Consider the following 19,312-nt stretch of genomic DNA (forward strand, 5'->3'; position numbering starts at 1 on the left):
CAGGGGGCCCACGAGGTAGGGGGCCAGGCCCTAGGGGGGGCACCCTCGTGAGCAGGGTGTGGGCCCCCTGGCCTTCACCTTTGGCGAGGATTTTTCTTTATTTATTTTAAGATGTTCCGTGGAGTTTCAGGACTTTTGGAGTTGCGCAGAATAGGTCTCTAATATTTGCTCCTTTTCCAGCCCAGAGTTCCAGCTGCCGGCATTTTCCCTCCTTATATAAACCTTGTAAAATAAGAGAGAATAGCCATAAGTATCGTGACATAAAGTGAAATAACAGTCCATAATGCAATAAATATCGATATAAAAGCATGATGCAAAATGGACGTATCAGACGATGTGGTGAGTACCCCCTAGTCCAGGACACCATCAGTGTGATCAAAGCATATGGTTTTATACTGACTTTTGGAGAAGCCTATATTTACAAGAAAGTGAGTGGGAGCTCTGTAGCATTTCTGATATTATATGTGGATGCCATATTGTTGATCGAAAATGATACTAAATTTCTGAATAGCATAAAAGGATACTTGAATAAGAATTTTTCAATGAAAGACCTCGGTGAAGCTGCTTATTGATTGGGCATCAAGATCTATAGAGATATATCAAGACACTTAATTGAACTTTCACAAAGCACATACCTTGATAAAGTTTTGAAGAAGTTCAAAATGGATCAATCAAAGAAAGGGTTCTTGCCTGTGTTACAAGGTGTGAAGTTTAGTCAGACTCAACGCCCGACCACTACAGAAGATAGAGAGAAAATGAAAGTCATTCCCTATGCCTTAGCCATAGGTTCTATCATGTATGCAATGTTGTGTACCAGACCTGATGTGTGCCTTGCTATTAGTTTAGCGGGGAGGTACCAAAATAATCCAGGAGTGGATCATTGGACATCGGACAAGAACATCCTGAAATACCAGAAAAGGACTAAGGATATGTTTCTCGTTTATGAAGGTGACAAAGAGCTCATTGTAAATGGTTACGTCGATGCAAGCTTTGACACTGATCCGGATGACTCTAAGTCACAAACCGGGTACGTATTTTTATTGAATGGTGGAGCTGTCAGTCTAAGTCACAAACCGGATACATATTTTTATTGAATGGTGGAGCTGTCAGTTGGTGTAGTTCTAAGCAGAGCGTCGTGGCGGGATCTACGTGTGAAGCGAAATACATAGCTGCTTCGGAAGTAACAAATGAAGGAGTCTGGACGAAGGAGTTCATATCCGATCTAGGTGTAATACCTAGTGCATCGGGTCCAATGAAAATCTTTTGTGACAATACTGGTGCAATTGCCTTGGCAAAGGAATCCAAATTTCATAAAAGAACCAAGCACATCAAGAGATGCTTCAATTTCATCCGCGATCAAGTCAAGGAGGGAGACATGGAGATTTGCAAGATACATATAGATCTGAATGTTGCAGACCCGTTGACTAAGCCTCTCTCACGAGCAAAACATGATCAGCACCAAGACTCCATGGGTGTTAGAATCATTACTATGTAATCTAGATTATTGACTCTAGTGCAAGTGGGAGACTGAAGGAAATATGCCCTAGAGGCAATAATAAAGTTGTTATTATATTTCCTTATATCATGATAAATGTTTATTATTCATGCTAGAATTGTATTAACCGAAAACTTAGTACATGTGTGAATACATAGACAAATAGAGTGTACCTAGTATGCCTCTACTTGACTAGCTCGTTAATCAAATATGGTTAAGTTTCCTAGCCATAGACATGTGTTGTCATTTGATGAACGGGATCACATCATTAGAGAATGATGTGATGGACAAGACCCATCCGTTAGCTTAGCACTATGATCGTTTAGTTTGTTGCTATTGCTTTCTTCATAACTTATACATGTTCCTATGACTATGAGATTATGTAACTCCCGAATACCGGAGGAACACTTAATGTGCTATCAAACGTCACAACATAACCGGGTGATTATAAAGATGCTCTACAGGTGTCTCTGATGGTGTTTGTTGAGTTGGCATAGATCGAGATTAGGATTTGTCACTCCGTATATCGGAGAGGTATCTTTGGGCCCTCTCGGTAATGCTCATCACTATAAGCCTTGCAAGCAAAGTGACTAATGAGTTAGTTGCAGGATGATGCATTACAGAATGAGTAAAGAGACTTGCCGGTAACGAGATTGAACTAGGTATGATGATACCGACGATCGAATCTGGGGCAAGTAACATACCGATGACAAAGGGAACAACATATGTTGTTATGCGGTTTGACCGATAAAGATCTTTGTAGAATATGTAGGAACTAATATGAGCATCCAGGTTCCGTTATTGGTTATTGATCGGAGATGTGTCTCGGTCATGTCTACATAGTTCTTGAACCCGTAGGGTCCGCACGCTTAACGTTCGATGACGATTTGTATTATGAGTTTATGTGATTTGATGACCAAAGTTTGTTAGGAGTCCCGGATGAGATCACGGACGTAATGAGGAGTCTCGAAATGGTCGAGACATAAAGATTCATATATTGGAAGGTTACATTCGGACACCGGAATGGTTCGGGTCGTTTCGGATGAGTTTCGGAGTACCGGGGTTACCGGAACCCCCCGGAAGTTATTGGACCTCATGGGCCTAATGGTGGCAGAGAGGAGGCAGGCCAAGGATTGGCGCGCACCCCCTAGCCCAAACCGAATTGTACTAGGGCTAGGGGGGCCGCCCCCCCTTTCCTTCTGTTCTCCTACTCCTTCCCCCTTCTCCTTGTGGAAGTAGGAAAGGGGGATCCTACTTGGAGTAGGACTCCCCCCCTTGGGCGCGCCACCCTTGGACGGCCTCCTCCTCCCTTCCCCCTTTATATACGTGGGAGGGGGCACCCCATAGACACACAAGTTGATCTTTTAGCCATGTGCGGTGGCCCCCTCCACAGTTTCACACCTCGGTCATATCGTCGTAGTGCTTAGGCGAAGCCCTGCGCCGGTAACTTCATCATCACCGTCACCACGCGTTGCGCTGAAGGAACTCTCCCTTGGCCTCAACTGGATCAAGAGTTCGAGGGACGTCACCGAGCTGAACGTGTGCAGATCGCGGAGGTGCCGTGCGTTCGGTACTTGATCGGTTGGATCGCGAAGACGTTCGACTACATCAACTACGTTACTAAACGCTTCCGCTTTCGGTCTACTAGGGTACGTAGACACACTCTCCCCTCTCGTTGCTATGCATCTCCTAGATAGATCTTGCGTGATCGCAGGTAAATTTTTTGAAATACTGTGTTTCCCAACACTTATCTATAAGTAAAAGAATCTTAACATTAGTGACATATAGTGGCCAGTGTTTTGAAAAATGTCATGACAATATGCCATAGCATTGTTGAACATAAACTTACAACTGCAGCATACACCAGAAGAACAAGATTTGTGCATAGATGACCAAAGATACAAGACATACCTTGTTGTGACGCCCGGATAATTAAGCTACAGTGAACCTCCGCTAATGATGCCACGTCACCTCAGTTACTGCTGCTAATCCCTCGTTAGTTCAAAAACCGGTTCAAAATTCAAATTCCAAATATGGCATACAATAAAAGTTTTCAAACATCGAAACAAAAATGTTCGGGGTGAACCAATAATTGCATAGATAATTTTGGTGGAGAAACCAAACCTTGATAAAATGTTTAAGGGCTCTAAAATAATTAAAACAGTAGTGAAAACAATTAAACAAATGCTTATTGAATTTTATAAAAATATTAAAACTATTTTATTATGGGTCAATATTTAATCTAACAGTAGATTGTTTATAAATACAAATTTAGGTACTAGTTATAATTTTTATAATTCTAAAAATAAAAGAAACTAGAAATAAAACAGTACAAGAAAATAAATAAAAGAAAAGAAAAAAACAGAAAACAAAATAAAAAAAAGAGAACAACCCCCCTCTTCCACCCGATGGGCCAAACGGCCCAGCTGGCCACCAGGCCGACTAGGCCGGCCCAGACCCAGGCCATTAACCCCTCCCGGGGGGCACCGAAACCCTAACCCCCTCCCCCACAATCCCCACTCTCCTCCCCCCCGCGCGAGCTGGATCGGGGGCGCCCCAACGCACCTCGTCCCGATTCCCTTGCCCCCCGAGCCCGACGCCGGGGCCCGACGCCGCCCCATCATCGCCGGGCTGCCCCGCCCCACCACTCCGTCGTCGGAACGCCATCGCCGCCGCCTCGCTCCACCAATCCTCCCCGAACGACCTCCACGCGCTCGACGCCGTCGCCGGAGACCACCTCGCCGGACTGCCTTCCTACGTCGTCGGCGTCCCTGTCTTCCTCCTCGCGCCCCGCTGCCCAGTCCCCTGCAACCCCCTTGTGAGCGCCACCCCCATCTCCCTCTCTGACCCCGCGCCGGAATCGTCCTCGACGGGACTCGCTCGCCCGCGTGCTCCCGCAGCTCCGCCCGACCCTTGCCACGTAGCCTTCCCCGTGGCCTGGTGCCCGCGGCCACCCCGCCGTGCTCCGCGGCCTCTGCTTCGCCTCGCTGCACCCCCCTGCTGGCCTCGCCCACCGCCGCACGGCCACGCGTCGCCGGCCATGCCACCCGGCCGCCCGCTGCTCCGGCCGACCCCCCCCCCCCCCGCCACCTCGCCTGCCTCCGCCCAGCAGCCCCCTTCACCCCCTTCGGCACCCTAGCGGCTACCGCACCGGCCGGCTCGGCCATGGCCGCTGGCCGCGTGCGTGCCCCGCCCAGCCCGGACATGTCCGACGCGCCAAAGGGTGTGGCCTGGACATTGTCCCGCCATGTGTGGTGCTGCCCTGGACGTGTCCGGCTGGACATTGTCCAGTGGCCCAGTGCTACTGTCAGTAAAAAAAAGATAATAAAAATAATAATGTTAATTAGTTAATTAATTAATTAGTTAATTAGGTATTTTAATTAAGTTAATTATTTGTTAATTAGTCTAACTAATATTAGCTAATCTAATTAGTTAGATATTCTATTAGTTAGTGATTGAGACAATGACATGCGGGTCTGTTGACCCTGTTGTCCAGTCAACTCTGTTGACTGTTGACCATTGACCAGTTTATTAAAATTAATTCTAAATGCTTAAAACTTCAGAAAATAATATAAAATAAACCGTAGCTCGGATCGAAAAACTTTGAACGTGAAAGTTGCTCAGAACGACGAGACGAACTCGGATACGCAGCCCGTTTATCCGCCATGCATCCCTAGCATAGCGAACATGCAACATTTCACCTCCGGTTCATCTGTCCGAAAACGCGAAACACCGGGGATAATTTCCCGGATGTTTCCCCCCCTTCACCGGTACCACCTTATACCGCGTTAGGGCACACCTAGCATCACGCTTTGTCATGTCATGCATCGTCATGCATTTGTTTGCATTATGTTTATTGTTTCTTCCCCCTCTTCTCTCGCTAGACACCGAGACCGACGCCGTTGCTACCCAGTACGACTACGGTGTTGACGGCCACTCTCTCTTGCCAGAGCAACCAGGCAAGCCCCCCCCTTTGATCACCAGATATCGCCTACTCTTTTCTCTATGCTGCTTGCATTAGAGTAGTGTAGCATGTTACTGCTTTCCGTTATTCCTATCCTGATGCATAGCCTGTCTTTGCTACTACTGTTGTTACCATTACCTGCTATCCTACTGCTTAGTATAGGATGCTAGTGTTCCATCAGTGGCCCTACACTCTTGTCCGTCTGCCATGCTATACTACTGGGCCGTGATCACTTCGGGAGGCGATCACGGGCATACACATTATACTTTACACAGTTACATTACCTGTGATACTGTTCGGAGATGGGGGCTGAAGGGGCAGGTGGCTCCATCCCGGTAGAGGTGGGCCTGGGTTCCCGACGGCCCCCGACTGTTACTTTGTGGCGGAGCGACAGGGCAGGTTCCGACCACCTAGGAGAGAGGTGGGCCTGGCCCTGGTCGACGTTCGCGGATACTTAACACGCTTAACGAGATCTGGGTATTTGATCTGAGTTTGGCCATTTGGTCTATACGCACTAACCATCTACGCGGGAGTAGTTATGGGTATCCCGGCGTCGTGGTATCAGCCGAAGCCTTCGTGACGTCAGCGACGGAGCGGCGCGCGCTGGATTGGACTGGAACGCCACTAGGCTAGGTCTGCTTCCGACCGCCCACGCAACGTGCAGGTGTGCTAAGGGCGATGGGCCCAGACCCCTGGGCGCTTAGGTTTAGACCGGCGTGCTGACCTCTCTGTTGGTCTAGGTGGGGCTGCGACGTGTTGATCTTCCGAGGCCGGGCATGACCCAGGAAAGTGTGTCCGGCCAAATGGGATCGAGCGTGTTGGGTTATGTGGTGCACCCCTGCAGGCAAGTTAATCTATTCGAATAGCCGTGATCTTCGGTAACAGGACGACTTGGAGTTGTACCTTGACCTTATGACAACTAGAACTGGATACTTAATAAAACACACCCTTCCAAGTGCCAGATACAACCGGTGATTGCTCTCTCACAGGGCGACGAGGGGAGGATCATCGGTTAGGATTATGCTATGCGATGCTACTTGGAGGACTTCAGTTTACTCTCTTCTACATGCTGCAAGACGGAGGCTGCCAGAAGCGTAGTCTTCGAAAGGATTAGTTATCCCCCTCTTATTCTGGCATTCTGCAGTTCAGTCCACATATGATACCCTTACTCCATTTGATACCCATGCATATGTAGTGTAGCTCCTTGCTTGCGAGTACTTTGGATGAGTACTCACGGTTGCTTTCTCCCCCTTTTCCCCCTTTCCCTTCTTTCTGGTTGTCGCAACCAGATGCTGGAGTCCAGGAGCCAGACGCCACCGTCGTCGATGACTCCTACTACACCGGAGGTGCCTACTACTACGCGATGCCCGCTGACGACGACCAGGAGAAGTTAGGAGGATCCCAGGCAAGAGGCCTGCGCCTCTTTCGATCTGTATCCCAGTTTGTGCTAGCCTTCTTAAGGCAAACTTGTTTAACTTATGTCTGTACTCAGATATTGTTGCTTCCGCTGACTCGTCTATGATCGAGCTCTTGTATTCGAGCCCTCGAGGCCCCTGGCTTGTAATATGATGCTTGTATGACTTATTTTATTTGTAGAGTTGTGTTGTGATATCTACCCGTGAGTCCTTGATCTTGATCGTACACATTTGCGTGCATTATTAGTGTACGGTCAAATCGGGGGCGTCACACTTGTCCTTCATGGATTTTCAGAATTACAAAGATTTGACTTATCACAAAGTGCGACTTTAAGCATTGACTTTAGTTATTATTTGTTTTCACGTGCCCTGTAAAAGCTACGAAAAGATTCAGATGAGACCATACAAATATATAATACCTTCTCAAACAAGATCAAATTAAGTACTTGTGCTTTAACGCTAATTTCAAGTACAACAACACCATCAGAAAGGCTGGAATCCGAAGATGATACACGTGCTTTCTAGCTCGACTACATTTTCCCGTGATTTCTTCATGAGGTCCATTATGTTCATATGGTGAAGCTATAGCCCCATAAGCAAGGCGAGGCCCTTGGAAATGTGCAACAGGTATGATAAGACCACCCCTGACATGGGGATCTAGACCGCACCTCGCTTTGATTGGGCTTTATCACGTTATATTCTTCCAACTTGATGCTACAAAGGACATCATCATTGTAAATGTAAACTTTTAAGTGAAAGTAGAAGCATACATAGAACTCTGATCAAAGGAAATATCTCTATTGTTAATGAGAGTACGTACGTACTGCGTCAACATTTTGTTACATCCCCTCCTACGTACCCACATACGTCTCCCCTCTCCCACCAACTAATCAATTATTTTTATTTCCCCACACGCAGAATTGATGGAAAGAAGAACCCCCCAAAAACCAAGAATTGAAACCTAAGTACCTCCTCCCTTCCAGCTCCCGCAAATCCATGATAGAGCTAAACCCGACAGATCTCGAGGTAGGGGTTCTAAGCTAAGCGTTTTGGAACGATGGTAATAGGGACATAAGATTTTACCCAGGTTCGGACTCTCCGAGGAGATAATACCCTACGTCTAGCCCCCGATGTTAGAGAGTGAGAGGTCGGACATTGTAACATGAGGCATGTTTCAGAAACATAGTTCCAGTTACAGGGAACACTGAAGGAGCGCCCAATGTGGGAGGTCGTTACAGTTGTGCTGAAGTGGAGCTAGCGGCTGCTTGCGAGCCTGAGGTTGAGGATGAGTAGCAACTCCGGCGAGCGGTGGCGTTCCATGTCCAAGATGCTCGGGCCATGGCGGGGCGGTGGCTACGCTCTAGCCTAGGCTGTGGCCTTTCTTGTCCACCTGTTGTCTCAGCGGACCTTTGAAACAAGGTCTTTGTTGCAAATCCCCTAAGCGCGACAACGTAGTTGTTGCAAAGGTCCTCAAGTGGCCGGGTCGGAAGATAGGGTGACTGTTTCGGACAACATCTGACGGTTGCCGAGGTGGCCGACATAGTTGAGTTATCATACGACGGACGGGTAGCATTGCGCCCTTGGTTTATTGCTTTTTTTAAGGGAAGATTGGTTCGTTTTTTTTTTTTTGATGAGGCAAGAAGATTGGTTCATTGCTACGCTGACTCGACCGAGCTCCACGGGCCCAACAATTTTCTAAGCTTGGGCCGGTTGGGAGGTCTGGGCCTTTTCTGTTGCTCCCGCTACGACGTCTCAAGACTGGCACCGTGGCACGTGACGACGACAGACACGATCTCCTCTCCCGCAAAAAAAAAATACGATCTCCTCTGCGCCGTCCATAACCAGATCGGACGGAGCGCATACCATCGGGTCCTACCAAGGCTGGTTGGTCCCCGTGCAGACCACGCACACATCTTCTCCTCCATCGCGCCTCTACTCTCTCTCTCTCCTTCCCCAGTCACCGATCCAAACCATCGCAAAGAGAGAAAAAAAAATCCCCCGATCCAGCACCGAGCGCGCACCGGTGGAGATCGTGGTGGGAGGATGTCGTCGGACTACTCGTCGTCGTGGGCGCGCGCGCTCGTGCATATCTCGCCCTACACCTTCTCCGCCATCGGCATCGCCGTCTCCATCGGCGTCTCTGTCCTCGGCGCAGCATGGTGAGACCTAATCTCCCCCCTTCCCAGCATAGCCTCGCTGGATCTGCTGCGCGCATCTGCTCATACTGCCCCGCTGCGGTTTTGCTGTTGGCAGGGGGATCTTCATCACGGGGAGCAGCCTCATCGGGGCCGCCATCAAGGCGCCCAGGATCACCTCCAAGAACCTCATCAGGTGAGGAATCTCTAGAGCCTTGCTAACCTGGTGGGCCTGATTTGGCTCGACGCCGTCTCCTCTGCGCTGCAGTAGCTAGATTTGGCCTTGCTTGGTCCGCTGTAAGCTCCTGATTTTGTTCTACCTTGAACTTGATGATGAGGGGGTTCTTCTGTTTAGTTAGCGTTGTGTTACATGAAACTAAGCGGCGGATGTTTGAGCAGAGCAAACTACCTTGCTTCTGTTGGTAACTTATTCAATTAGCTTGAAGGGGCCAATATTCCTTCCGTGGTGGATTGCTTTCGGTGTTAATACGATTAGTTGACTTACATCTCTTGGTAGGAAGAATCGGACATTATCCCATTGCAAACTATCCAAGTGTAAATACACTGATGATATCCTAACAAATGCCAACGACAAGGACGTGCAATTGTTATTGCCTAATTTACATGTTTTAGGGAGACTGTGCCCTTATTTGCAAACTATCCAAGTGTAAATACACCGATGATATCCTAACAAATGCCAACGACAAGGATGTGCAATTGTCCCTTATTTGTTGCCCCCCCCCCCCCCCCCCCCCCCCCCTCATTTTGCCTTTGTTATGGTATAAATGGGCATTGCTCCTTGACACTTAGCATGTGAACAAACTTTCACTTTCGTGGTTATGTCAGACATGCCTAATTTGGATATAGATCCTTATGTCCATTGTTGTGTCAGTCACCGATCCTGAATCGCCATGTTTCCCACTTGATTAGTCTCGTTTTAATAAACTAACTTAACTGTTAAGTAAGTCGTGACAAGCTCCACATGCACACATGCTGGCAACACAAGAAAGCCAGATACTTTCTATCAACTTCCACTGGAATCATGATAGATAGAAAATCAAAGCAGGAGGCTCATTTTCTTTTGTTTGCTTTGCGGTTCCTCTGTTATGTTAGGGCCATCAAGTTCTTACAGTGGTCGTGTGGGATCTGGTCTAGTTCTTTAGTTGGTCTTTATTATTTGATTTGTCATTGAACCTGTGTTTGTGGCTTTTATGGTTCTCTTGTTTTGTTGGAGGGCATGTTGGTTAGAATTGTAGCAGCATAACAGATGAAAAATAGAGTGTGTCACTGTTTTGGCTTTACATCTACAATTGAATGTAGCAAAACATCCTCTATGTCGCTAGAGGAAGAAGCATGTTAGTGCATATGATGTATTGGAGAAATATTAGTCTGATAGAAACCTGGGAGCTAGACTGCCATTTTGTTGGCCAATAACAAAGCCTTTCAGTCCCAAACAAGTTGGGGTAGGCTAGAGTTGAAACCCATAAGATCTCGAAACCAAGTCATGGTATTGGCATGTGGATAGCTAACTTCCACGCACCCCTGTCCATGGTTAGTTCTTTGGTGATATTCCAGTTTTTAAGATCTCTCCTTTGGGACTCCCATGTCAAGTTTGGTCTACCATGACCTCTCTTGACATTATCAGCATGCTTTAACAGCCTTCTATGCACTGGCGCTTCTGGAAGCCTGCGTGCTATATGCCCAAACCATCTCAGGCATGCTGGACAAGCTTCTCTTCAGTCGGTGCTACCCCAACCGCATATCATCATTCCGGACCTGATCCTTTCTTGTGTGGCCACATATCCATCTTAACATGTGCATCTCTGCTACACAACTGTTGGACACGTCGCCTTTTTGTTGGCCAACATTCTGCGCCATACAACAGCGCAGGTCGAATTGCCGTCCTATAGAACCTGCCTTTTAGCTTTTGTGGCACACTCTTGTCACAAAGAACGCCAGAAGCTTGGCGTCACTTCATCCATCCAACTTTGATTTGATGGCTCACATCTTCATCAATATACCCATCCTTCTGCAGCATTCACAGCATTTGGATCTTGTGAAAACATTTGTTTTTAGCTATAACCTTTTAGTCAGTTTGCTCATTTCAACTCACCATGGTTATTTGGGCTTGAGCCAATGTACACATGGATTACTAGCTTTTGGGATTTGTTAATAAACAAGCACAGACAAATTGGCTAGACCTCTATAATTAACATGAGTGGCTCCTCAAATAAGTTCCATGTCTGCTGTCAAGAATGCTTCTGACAGCATTTGGATCTTGCGAAAACATCTGATGGGTTTATGCTTGCATCTGCTTATTTATGCTTCTTTCGAGGCAAGCAACCAAAACCACATGGGAATTTTAGCAAAAATGGTTGGCTAATGCCTCCATCTAGCTTTATATTGGAAATTTATGTAACATTAATTCTCTTCTGATTGGCATATCATGGATATTCCTTTTAACTTCTGATTCATATGCATCCCATTTGCTTTACAGTGTCATCTTCTGTGAGGCCGTTGCAATTTATGGTGTAATCGTGGCGATCATCCTCCAAACAAAGCTTGAAAGTGTGCCAACATCCCGAATGCATGATCCAGAGTCTATGCGAGCTGGTTATGCAATCTTTGCCTCAGGTCTTATTGTCGGCTTTGCTAATCTTGTTTGCGGGTAAGTGGTAGAATTCACATTTTATTTTCATATATATCATGATCCATGGCTCAAGATGATCAAATTTCAAATCTTCAGGGTATGCGTGGGAATAATTGGAAGCAGCTGTGCACTCTCTGATGCCCAGAATTCAACACTCTTTGTAAAGATCCTGGTGATTGAGATCTTCGGCAGTGCTTTGGGTCTCTTTGGAGTGATCGTGGGCATAATTATGTCAGCTCAAGCAACATGGCCAACGAAAGTCTAATTCCATCCATCTGGGAATCTCTGTAAATTATTTTGGGTGAAGCCCTTTGGAATGTCAACATGTGTTCAACTGTTTCTTATCTATTCTTTTTTCTTTTGCACGTTTTTGGTAAATCATGTATTTTGGTGCTTGATGCATCTGATCGTAGAGATACTGTTCCTACTGTAAAGACTCCATATGCCTGCCAGGTATCATCTTGTAGGTGCTATTGCTTTTGCAGAACGTGGACTGCCTGTTGAATAAAAGCATTGAACTTGAGAATAAGCATTTAACTCAGCATTACGTGGAAGCCCCGTTTGGATCGCCAGAGTTCTGAGGGGCACTAGCCGAAATTAAACCGATGGTTTATTCTCTTGTTTCAAAGAGACATTAAGGGCATGCACAATGCATAGCCTCAAGGTGATGTCTCGCATGCTATGTAGGATCGGATATGATGTATAGTAGGTTCGGATAGGGAAGCGTGATCCTTTGCAGGAGACGGGTGCTTGAAGAGAAAAAGTGTGGTTCGGTGACAAAAGCTGAAAAGGTTGGAATGAAAAGTAAAGATGCATGTGTACTAAAGTCTTTATTTTCTATTTCTTAATGAGGTCCACTAGTGATAGCTTGCATTGGGAAAAATAAATAAATATAAATGCCTTAAATTACTTTTTGTCATGGGGCATATGTATCCATATGTCATCATTGTGCATGCCCTAATGATGTTCTTAGCGCTATTTGCTACCATGGTCGTTCGATTTATTCAAGAACAATTCTTGGGCTTTGGCTCCCTAACATGTGCAGAAATAAAAGACAATAGACCTGGACCTTCCAGCCGGGTCCGAGCCAAGCCGTCCTGAAAGATCGGACGGCTCGGAGCCACTCGGAGAGGCTCCTGCGGCATGCCACCGACCAACACACGACCAGAAGGCTCGCTTCTCTTGCGGTTGGGATCAATATGGCAAAGGCGTTCCTTCCTAGGGAGTCTGGATTCTCACTAGTTCTAAGCTACAAATGGGTGGGGAGACCCAAGCACATATACATGCAGCAACCACATAGTATTACACCATCATCATTCCTCCCCACATTCAGGTTTTGGCACCAATGATTAAAGGTCGCCCCGTGGATGTAGCTAAAGGCGGTCTTCGGTAATCCCGTACCAAATGGTCAGGGAAGGAGGGAGATAGCTTCTGTCACTGGATTACCTCCGCAAACCCACCATCATGCCTTTGAGTCCATGAAGGCATGAAGGCAAATTTGAGAGTCCGACTTCACTCTACATCGAGAAGATTATTAACATACACATACAAAGAGGATGCAATATGTCATTCAACACCTAAACATACTAGGATTCCTCCATATCCGTGAAAACTAAGGGGCCTACTGTAACGTCCCCGATTCAATCATACACTAATCATACACGCAAACATGTACGATCAAGACCAGGGATTCACCGAAAGATATCACAATACAACTCTAAACACAAATAAAAGTCATACAAGCATCATATTACAAGCCAGGGGCCTCGAGGGCTCGAATACAAGTGCTCGAACATAAACGAGTCAGCAGAAGCAACACTATCTGAGTACAGATATAAATTAACAAGGTGCCATAAGATGGCTAGCACAAACAGAGATATGGATCAAAGAAGCGCAGGCCTCTAGCCTGGGATCCTCCTAAACTACTCCTGGTCATCGGCGGCATGAACGTAGTAGTAGGCATCCCTGGTGTAGTAGGAGTCGTCAAAGGTGGCGTCTGGCTCTAGGACTCCAGCATTTGGTTGCGACATCCGAGAAGAAAGGAAAAGGGGGAAAAGAGGGAGCAAAGCAACCGTGAGTACTCATCCAAACTACTCGCAAGCAAGGATGTACACTACCTATGCATCAGTATCAATGAAATGGGTAGTATTTGTGGACCGAACTGCATAATGCTAGAATAAGAGGGGGAGAAGCTATCCCATCGAAGACTACGCTTCTCGTAGTCTCCATCTTGAAGCATATATAGGAGCGAGTAGCTGGTAAGTTAACCAAGTAACATCACATAGCATAAACCTACCCGACGATCCTCTCCTCGACACCCTGCAAGAGAGCGATCACCGGGTTGTATCTGGCACTTGAAAGAGTTTATTTTATTAAGTATCCGGTTTTAGTTGTCATGAGGTCCGAATACAACTCCAAGCGTCCTATTACCATGGACACGACTATTCGAATATATCAATCTTCCCTGCAGGGGTGCACCACATTACCCGACACGCTCGATCACTCTGGCCGGACACACTGTCCTGGGTCATGCCCGGCCTCGGAAGATCAACACGTCACAACCCTACCTAGGCTCAACAGAGAGGCGAACCCGTCGGTCTAAATCCTAAGCGTGCAGGGATTTTGGGCCCATCGTCCTTTGCACTCCTACACATTATGAGGGCGGCCGGTGAGAGGCATGGCAACCTCCATTACAAAGGTGGTTGCTTTACGCGGTCCAACTCGACGTGCGCCGCTCCGTTGCTGACGTCCAAAGAGCTTCGGCTGGTACTACGGCGTTAGTTGCCCATAACTTGTCCCACGTGGTGGTTAGTGCGTATAAGGCCAACGACCAACTCAGATCAAATATTCAAACTCGTTAAATGGGTTATTTGATGTAACCGCGAAGGCCGACCAGGGACCAGGCCCACCTCTCCTCTGGGTGGTCTCAACCTGCCATGTCGCTCCGCCACAAAGTAACACTCGGGGGCCATCGGGAACTAAGGCCCACCACTACTTGGGTGGAACCACCTGTCCCTTCAGCCCCCATATCCGAATAGTAACATAAGTATGTAATGGTATAAAGTATATACCCGTGATCATCTCCCGAAGTGATCACGGCCCAGTAGTATAGCATGGCATACAGACAAGTATGTGGGCCACTGATGGATATCTAGCATCCTATACTAAGCATTTAGGATAGCAGGTAAGGTATCAACAACAGTAGCAAGGACAAGCTATGTAGCAGTATAGGATCAATCCGATGAAACAGTAACATTACTCTAATGCAAGCAGTCGAGGGAAAGAGTAGGCGATATCAGGATGATCAAGGGGGGTTTGCTTGCCTAGAAGCTCTGCTGATAAGGAGGGGCGTCAATACCGTAGTCTATCGGGGCAACAGTGGCGTCAGTTTCGAAGTCTACTAGAGAGAAGAGGGGGAAGAAACAATGAATACAATGCAAACAGATGCATGACGATGCATTACATGACAATACACGGTGCTAGGTATGACCAAACATGGTACTATGTGCTACTGGCGAAGGGGGAAAACATCCGGGAATGTTTTCCCGAAGTTTGGTATTTTTGGACAGACGAACGGGAGGGGGATGGTTCCATGTTCGCTAAGCTAGGGATGTGTGGTAGATGAACGGACTGCGTATTCGGATTCATCACATTTTTTAAGCAACTTTCATGTACAAAGTATTTTCGTCCGAGTTACAGATTATTTTATATTAATTTTCAAAGTTTCAAATCATTTTTAGGAATTAGCAGATTAATTTAATTTGAGAAATAATTATTGCGTCATCATGGCGTCAGCAGTCAACTCTAACCGTTGACCAGTCAAACTGATAGGTGGGGCCATTCGTCATTGTCACAGTTTAACTAAACATGATTAATTAGTTTAATTATGTGATTAGGTTAGTTAAACATAGTTAATTAAGTTAATTAATTATTTTCTTTTTATTATGTATTTTTAATTCATTTGTGTGTGTGTGTTTGTTTTCTAGGGCGGGCCCCGGCAGTTAGTGGCCCATTGGCCTTAACGGGTGTGCGTGTACGGGCATTGGGCGGAGCCAGGCGACGGGCGCCAGCCCGTCCGACAGGCGCTGCGGGGCGGCGGGCAAAGGGGGCGGGCGCGTGGCCCGACTTTTGGGGAACGTAGTATTTCAAAAATTTCCTACGATCACGCAAGATCTATCCAGGAGAAGCATAGCAACGAGCGGGGGAGAGTGTGTCTCTATGTACCCTCGTAGACCGAAAGCAGAAGCGTTTAGTAACGCGGTTGATGTAGTCAAACGTCTTCGTGATCCAACCGATCAAGTACCGAATGCATGACACCTCCACGATCTGCACACGTTCAGCTCGGTGACATCCCTCGAACTCTTGATCCAGTTGATGCCGAGGGAGAGTTCCATCAGCACGATGGCGTGATGACGGTGATGATGAAGTTACCAATGCAGGGCTTCGCCTAAGCACTACGACAATGTGACCGAGGTGGAAAACTGTGGAGGGGGACACCGCACACGGCTAAAGATCAATTTGTGTGTCCATGGGGTGCCTCCTTCCCCGTATATAAAGGAGGGGAGGAGGAGGAGGGCCGGCCACAATGGGCGTGCCCAAGGGGGGGAATCCTACTCCTAGTAGGAGTAGGTTCCCCCTTTCCTAGTCCTAGTAGGAGAAGAAGGAAGGAGAGGAAGAAGAGAAGGAAGGGGGGGGCCTAGCAATTCGGTTTGGGCTAGGGGGGCGCGCGCCACACCTTGACCTGCCTCCTCTCTTCCACTGTTAGGCCCATGAGGCCCAATAACTTCCCGGGGAGGGGGGGGGGTTCCGGTAACCCCCGGCACTCCGAAACTTATCTGAAACGACACGAACCATTCCGGTGTCCGAATGTAGCCTTCCAATATATGAATCTTTATGTCTCAACCATTTAGAGACTCCTCGTCATGCCCGTGATCTCATCTGGGACTCCGAACAACCTTTGGTACATCAAATCACATAAACTCATAATACGAATCGCCATCGAACGTTAAGCGTGTGGACCCTACGGGTACGAGAATGTTACGTCCGGATAATTAAGCTACAGTAAACCTCTGCTAAAGATGCCACGTCACCTCTGTTATTGTCGCTAATCTGATGATAGTTCAAAATGATTCAAATTCAAATTTGATTTTTTGTCAAACAACCAAAGTTTGCAAACATTAAAACAAAAATATTCGGTTAATGCCAAATGTTACATAGGTAATTATTGTGAAGCAAACATTTGTTTTAGAAAATTCTAAAACGCTCTATAATAAAAAAACTGTAAAGGGAAAATAAATAAAAGAAAAAGAATAAAAATAGAAAACAAAACTAACAAAAAAAAGGAAGAACCCCCCTGGGCCAATGATAACCCACAAGTATAGGGGATCGCAACAGTTTTTGAGGGTAGAGTATTCAACCCAAATTTATTGATTCCACACAAGGGGAGCCAAAGAATATTCTCAAGTATTAGCAGCTGAGTTGTCAATTCAACCACACCTGGAAGCTTAATATCTGCAGCAAAGTGTTTAGTAGCAAAGTAATATGATAGTAGTGGTAATGGTGGAAAAAGGTAACGGTAGCAAAAGTAATATTTTTGGTGTTTTGTAGTGATTATAACAATAGCAACGGAAAAGTAAATAAGCGAAGAACAATATATGGAAAGCTCATAGGTAATGGATTGGTGATGGAGAATTATGCCGGATGCGGTTCATCATGTAACAATCATAACCTAGGGTGACACGGAACTAGCTCAATTTCATCAATGTAATGTAGGCATGTATTCCGAATATAGTCATATGTGCTTATGGAAAAGAACTTGCATGACATCTTTTGTCCTACCCTCCCGTGGCAGCGGGGTCCTATTGGAAACTAAGGGATATTAAGGCCTCCTTTTAATAGAGTACCGGAACAAAGCATTAACACATAGTGAATACATGAACTCAAACTACGGTCATCACCGGGAGTGGTCCCGATTATTGTCACTTCGGGGTTGCCGGATCATAACACATAGTAGGTGACTATAGACTTGCAAGATAGGATCAAGAACTCTCATATATTGATGAAAACATAATAGGTTTAGATCTGAAATCATGGCACTCGGGCCCTAGTGAACAAGCATTAAGCATAGCAAAGTCATAGCAGCATCAATCTCAGAACATAGTGGATACTAGGGATCAAACCCTAACAAAACTAACTCGGTTACATGATAAATCTCATCCAACCCATCACCGTCCAGCAAGCCTACGATGGAATTACTCACACACGACAGTGAGCATCATGAAATTGGTGATGGAGGATGGTTGATGATAATGATGGCGACAGATTCCCCTCGTCGGAGCCCCGAACGGACTCCAGATCAGCCCTCCCGAGAGAGTTTAGGGCTTGGCGGCGGCTTCATATCGTAAAACGAGATGAATCCTTCTCCCTGGTTTTTTTTCTCGCGAAAGTGAATATATGGAGTCAGGGTTGAGGTCGGTGGAGCGTCAGGGGGCCCACGAGGCAGGGGGGCGCGCCCAGGGGGGGGGGGGGGTAGGGCGCGCCCCCACCCTCGTGGACAGGTGGAGCCCCCCTGACGTGGATCTTCCTTCCAGTATTTTTTATATATTCCAAAATAATTCTTCGTTGATTTTCAGGTCATTCCGAGAACTTCTATTTCTGCACAAAAATAACACCATGGCAATTCTGCTGAAAATAGCGTCAGTCCGGGTTAGTTCCATTCAAATCATGCAAGTTAGAGTCCAAAACAAGGGCAAAAGTGTTTGGAAAAGTAGATACAACGGAGACGTATCAACTCCCCCAAGCTTAAACCTTTGCTTGTCCTCAAGCAATTCAGTTGATAAACTAAAAGTGATAAAGAAAAAAAACTTTTACAAACTCTGTTTGCTCTTGTTGTTGTAAATATGTAAAGCCGGCATTCAAGTTTTCAGCAAAAATTATGAACTAACCATATTCACAATAACATTTAGGTCTCATGTTTACTCATATCAATGGCATAATCAACTAGCGAGCAATAATAATAAATCTCGGATGACAACACTTTCTCAAAACAATCATGATATGATATAACAAGATGGTATCTCGCTAGCCCTTTCTGAGACCGCAAAACATAAATGCAGAGCACCTTTAAAGATCAAGGACTGACTAGACATTGCAATTCATGGTAAAAGAGATCCAGTCAAGTCATACTCAATGTAAACTAACAGTAATGGATGCAAATGACAGCGGTGCTCTCCAACTGGTGCTTTTTAATAAGAGAATGATGACTCAGCATAAAAGTAAATAGATAGGCCCTTCGCAGAGGGAAGCAGGGATTTGTAGAGGTGCTAGATCTCGGTTTTGAAATAGACATGAATAATATTTTGAGCGGTATACTTTCATTGTCAACATAACAACCAAGAGATGGCGATTTCTTCCATGCTACACATATTATAGGCGGTTCCCAAATAGAATGGTAAAGTTTATACTCCTCCTCCACCAACAAGCATCAATCCATGGCTTTGCTTGAAACAACGAGTGCCTCCAACTAACAAGAGTCCCGGGGGAGTTTTGTTTGTAGTTATTTTAATTTGATTTGCATAAAGCATGGGACTGGGCATCCCGGTGACCAGCCATTTTCTCGTGAGTGAGGAGCGGAGTCCACTCCTCTTGAGAATA

At 46.3% G+C, this 19,312-nt stretch overlaps 1 protein-coding gene across 1 annotated transcript; it reads left to right on the forward strand.

Annotated features, from left to right (window-relative positions):
- The first annotated feature begins 8,773 nt into the window (after positions 1–8,773).
- LOC125544032 (V-type proton ATPase subunit c''2) lies at positions 8,774–12,188 on the forward strand. Its single transcript, XM_048707562.1, has 4 exons — positions 8,774–9,033; positions 9,128–9,205; positions 11,507–11,677; positions 11,756–12,188. Exons 1-4 carry the CDS (start codon positions 8,918–8,920, stop codon positions 11,922–11,924), a joined length of 534 nt encoding a protein of 177 aa, XP_048563519.1. The 5' UTR covers positions 8,774–8,917; the 3' UTR covers positions 11,925–12,188.
- The last annotated feature ends 7,124 nt before the right edge of the window (positions 12,189–19,312 follow it).

Source organism: Triticum urartu, chromosome 3A, assembly GCF_056163025.1.
Source record: "Triticum urartu cultivar PI428250 chromosome 3A, HENAU_Tu73, whole genome shotgun sequence".
NCBI lineage: Eukaryota > Viridiplantae > Streptophyta > Magnoliopsida > Poales > Poaceae > Triticum > Triticum urartu.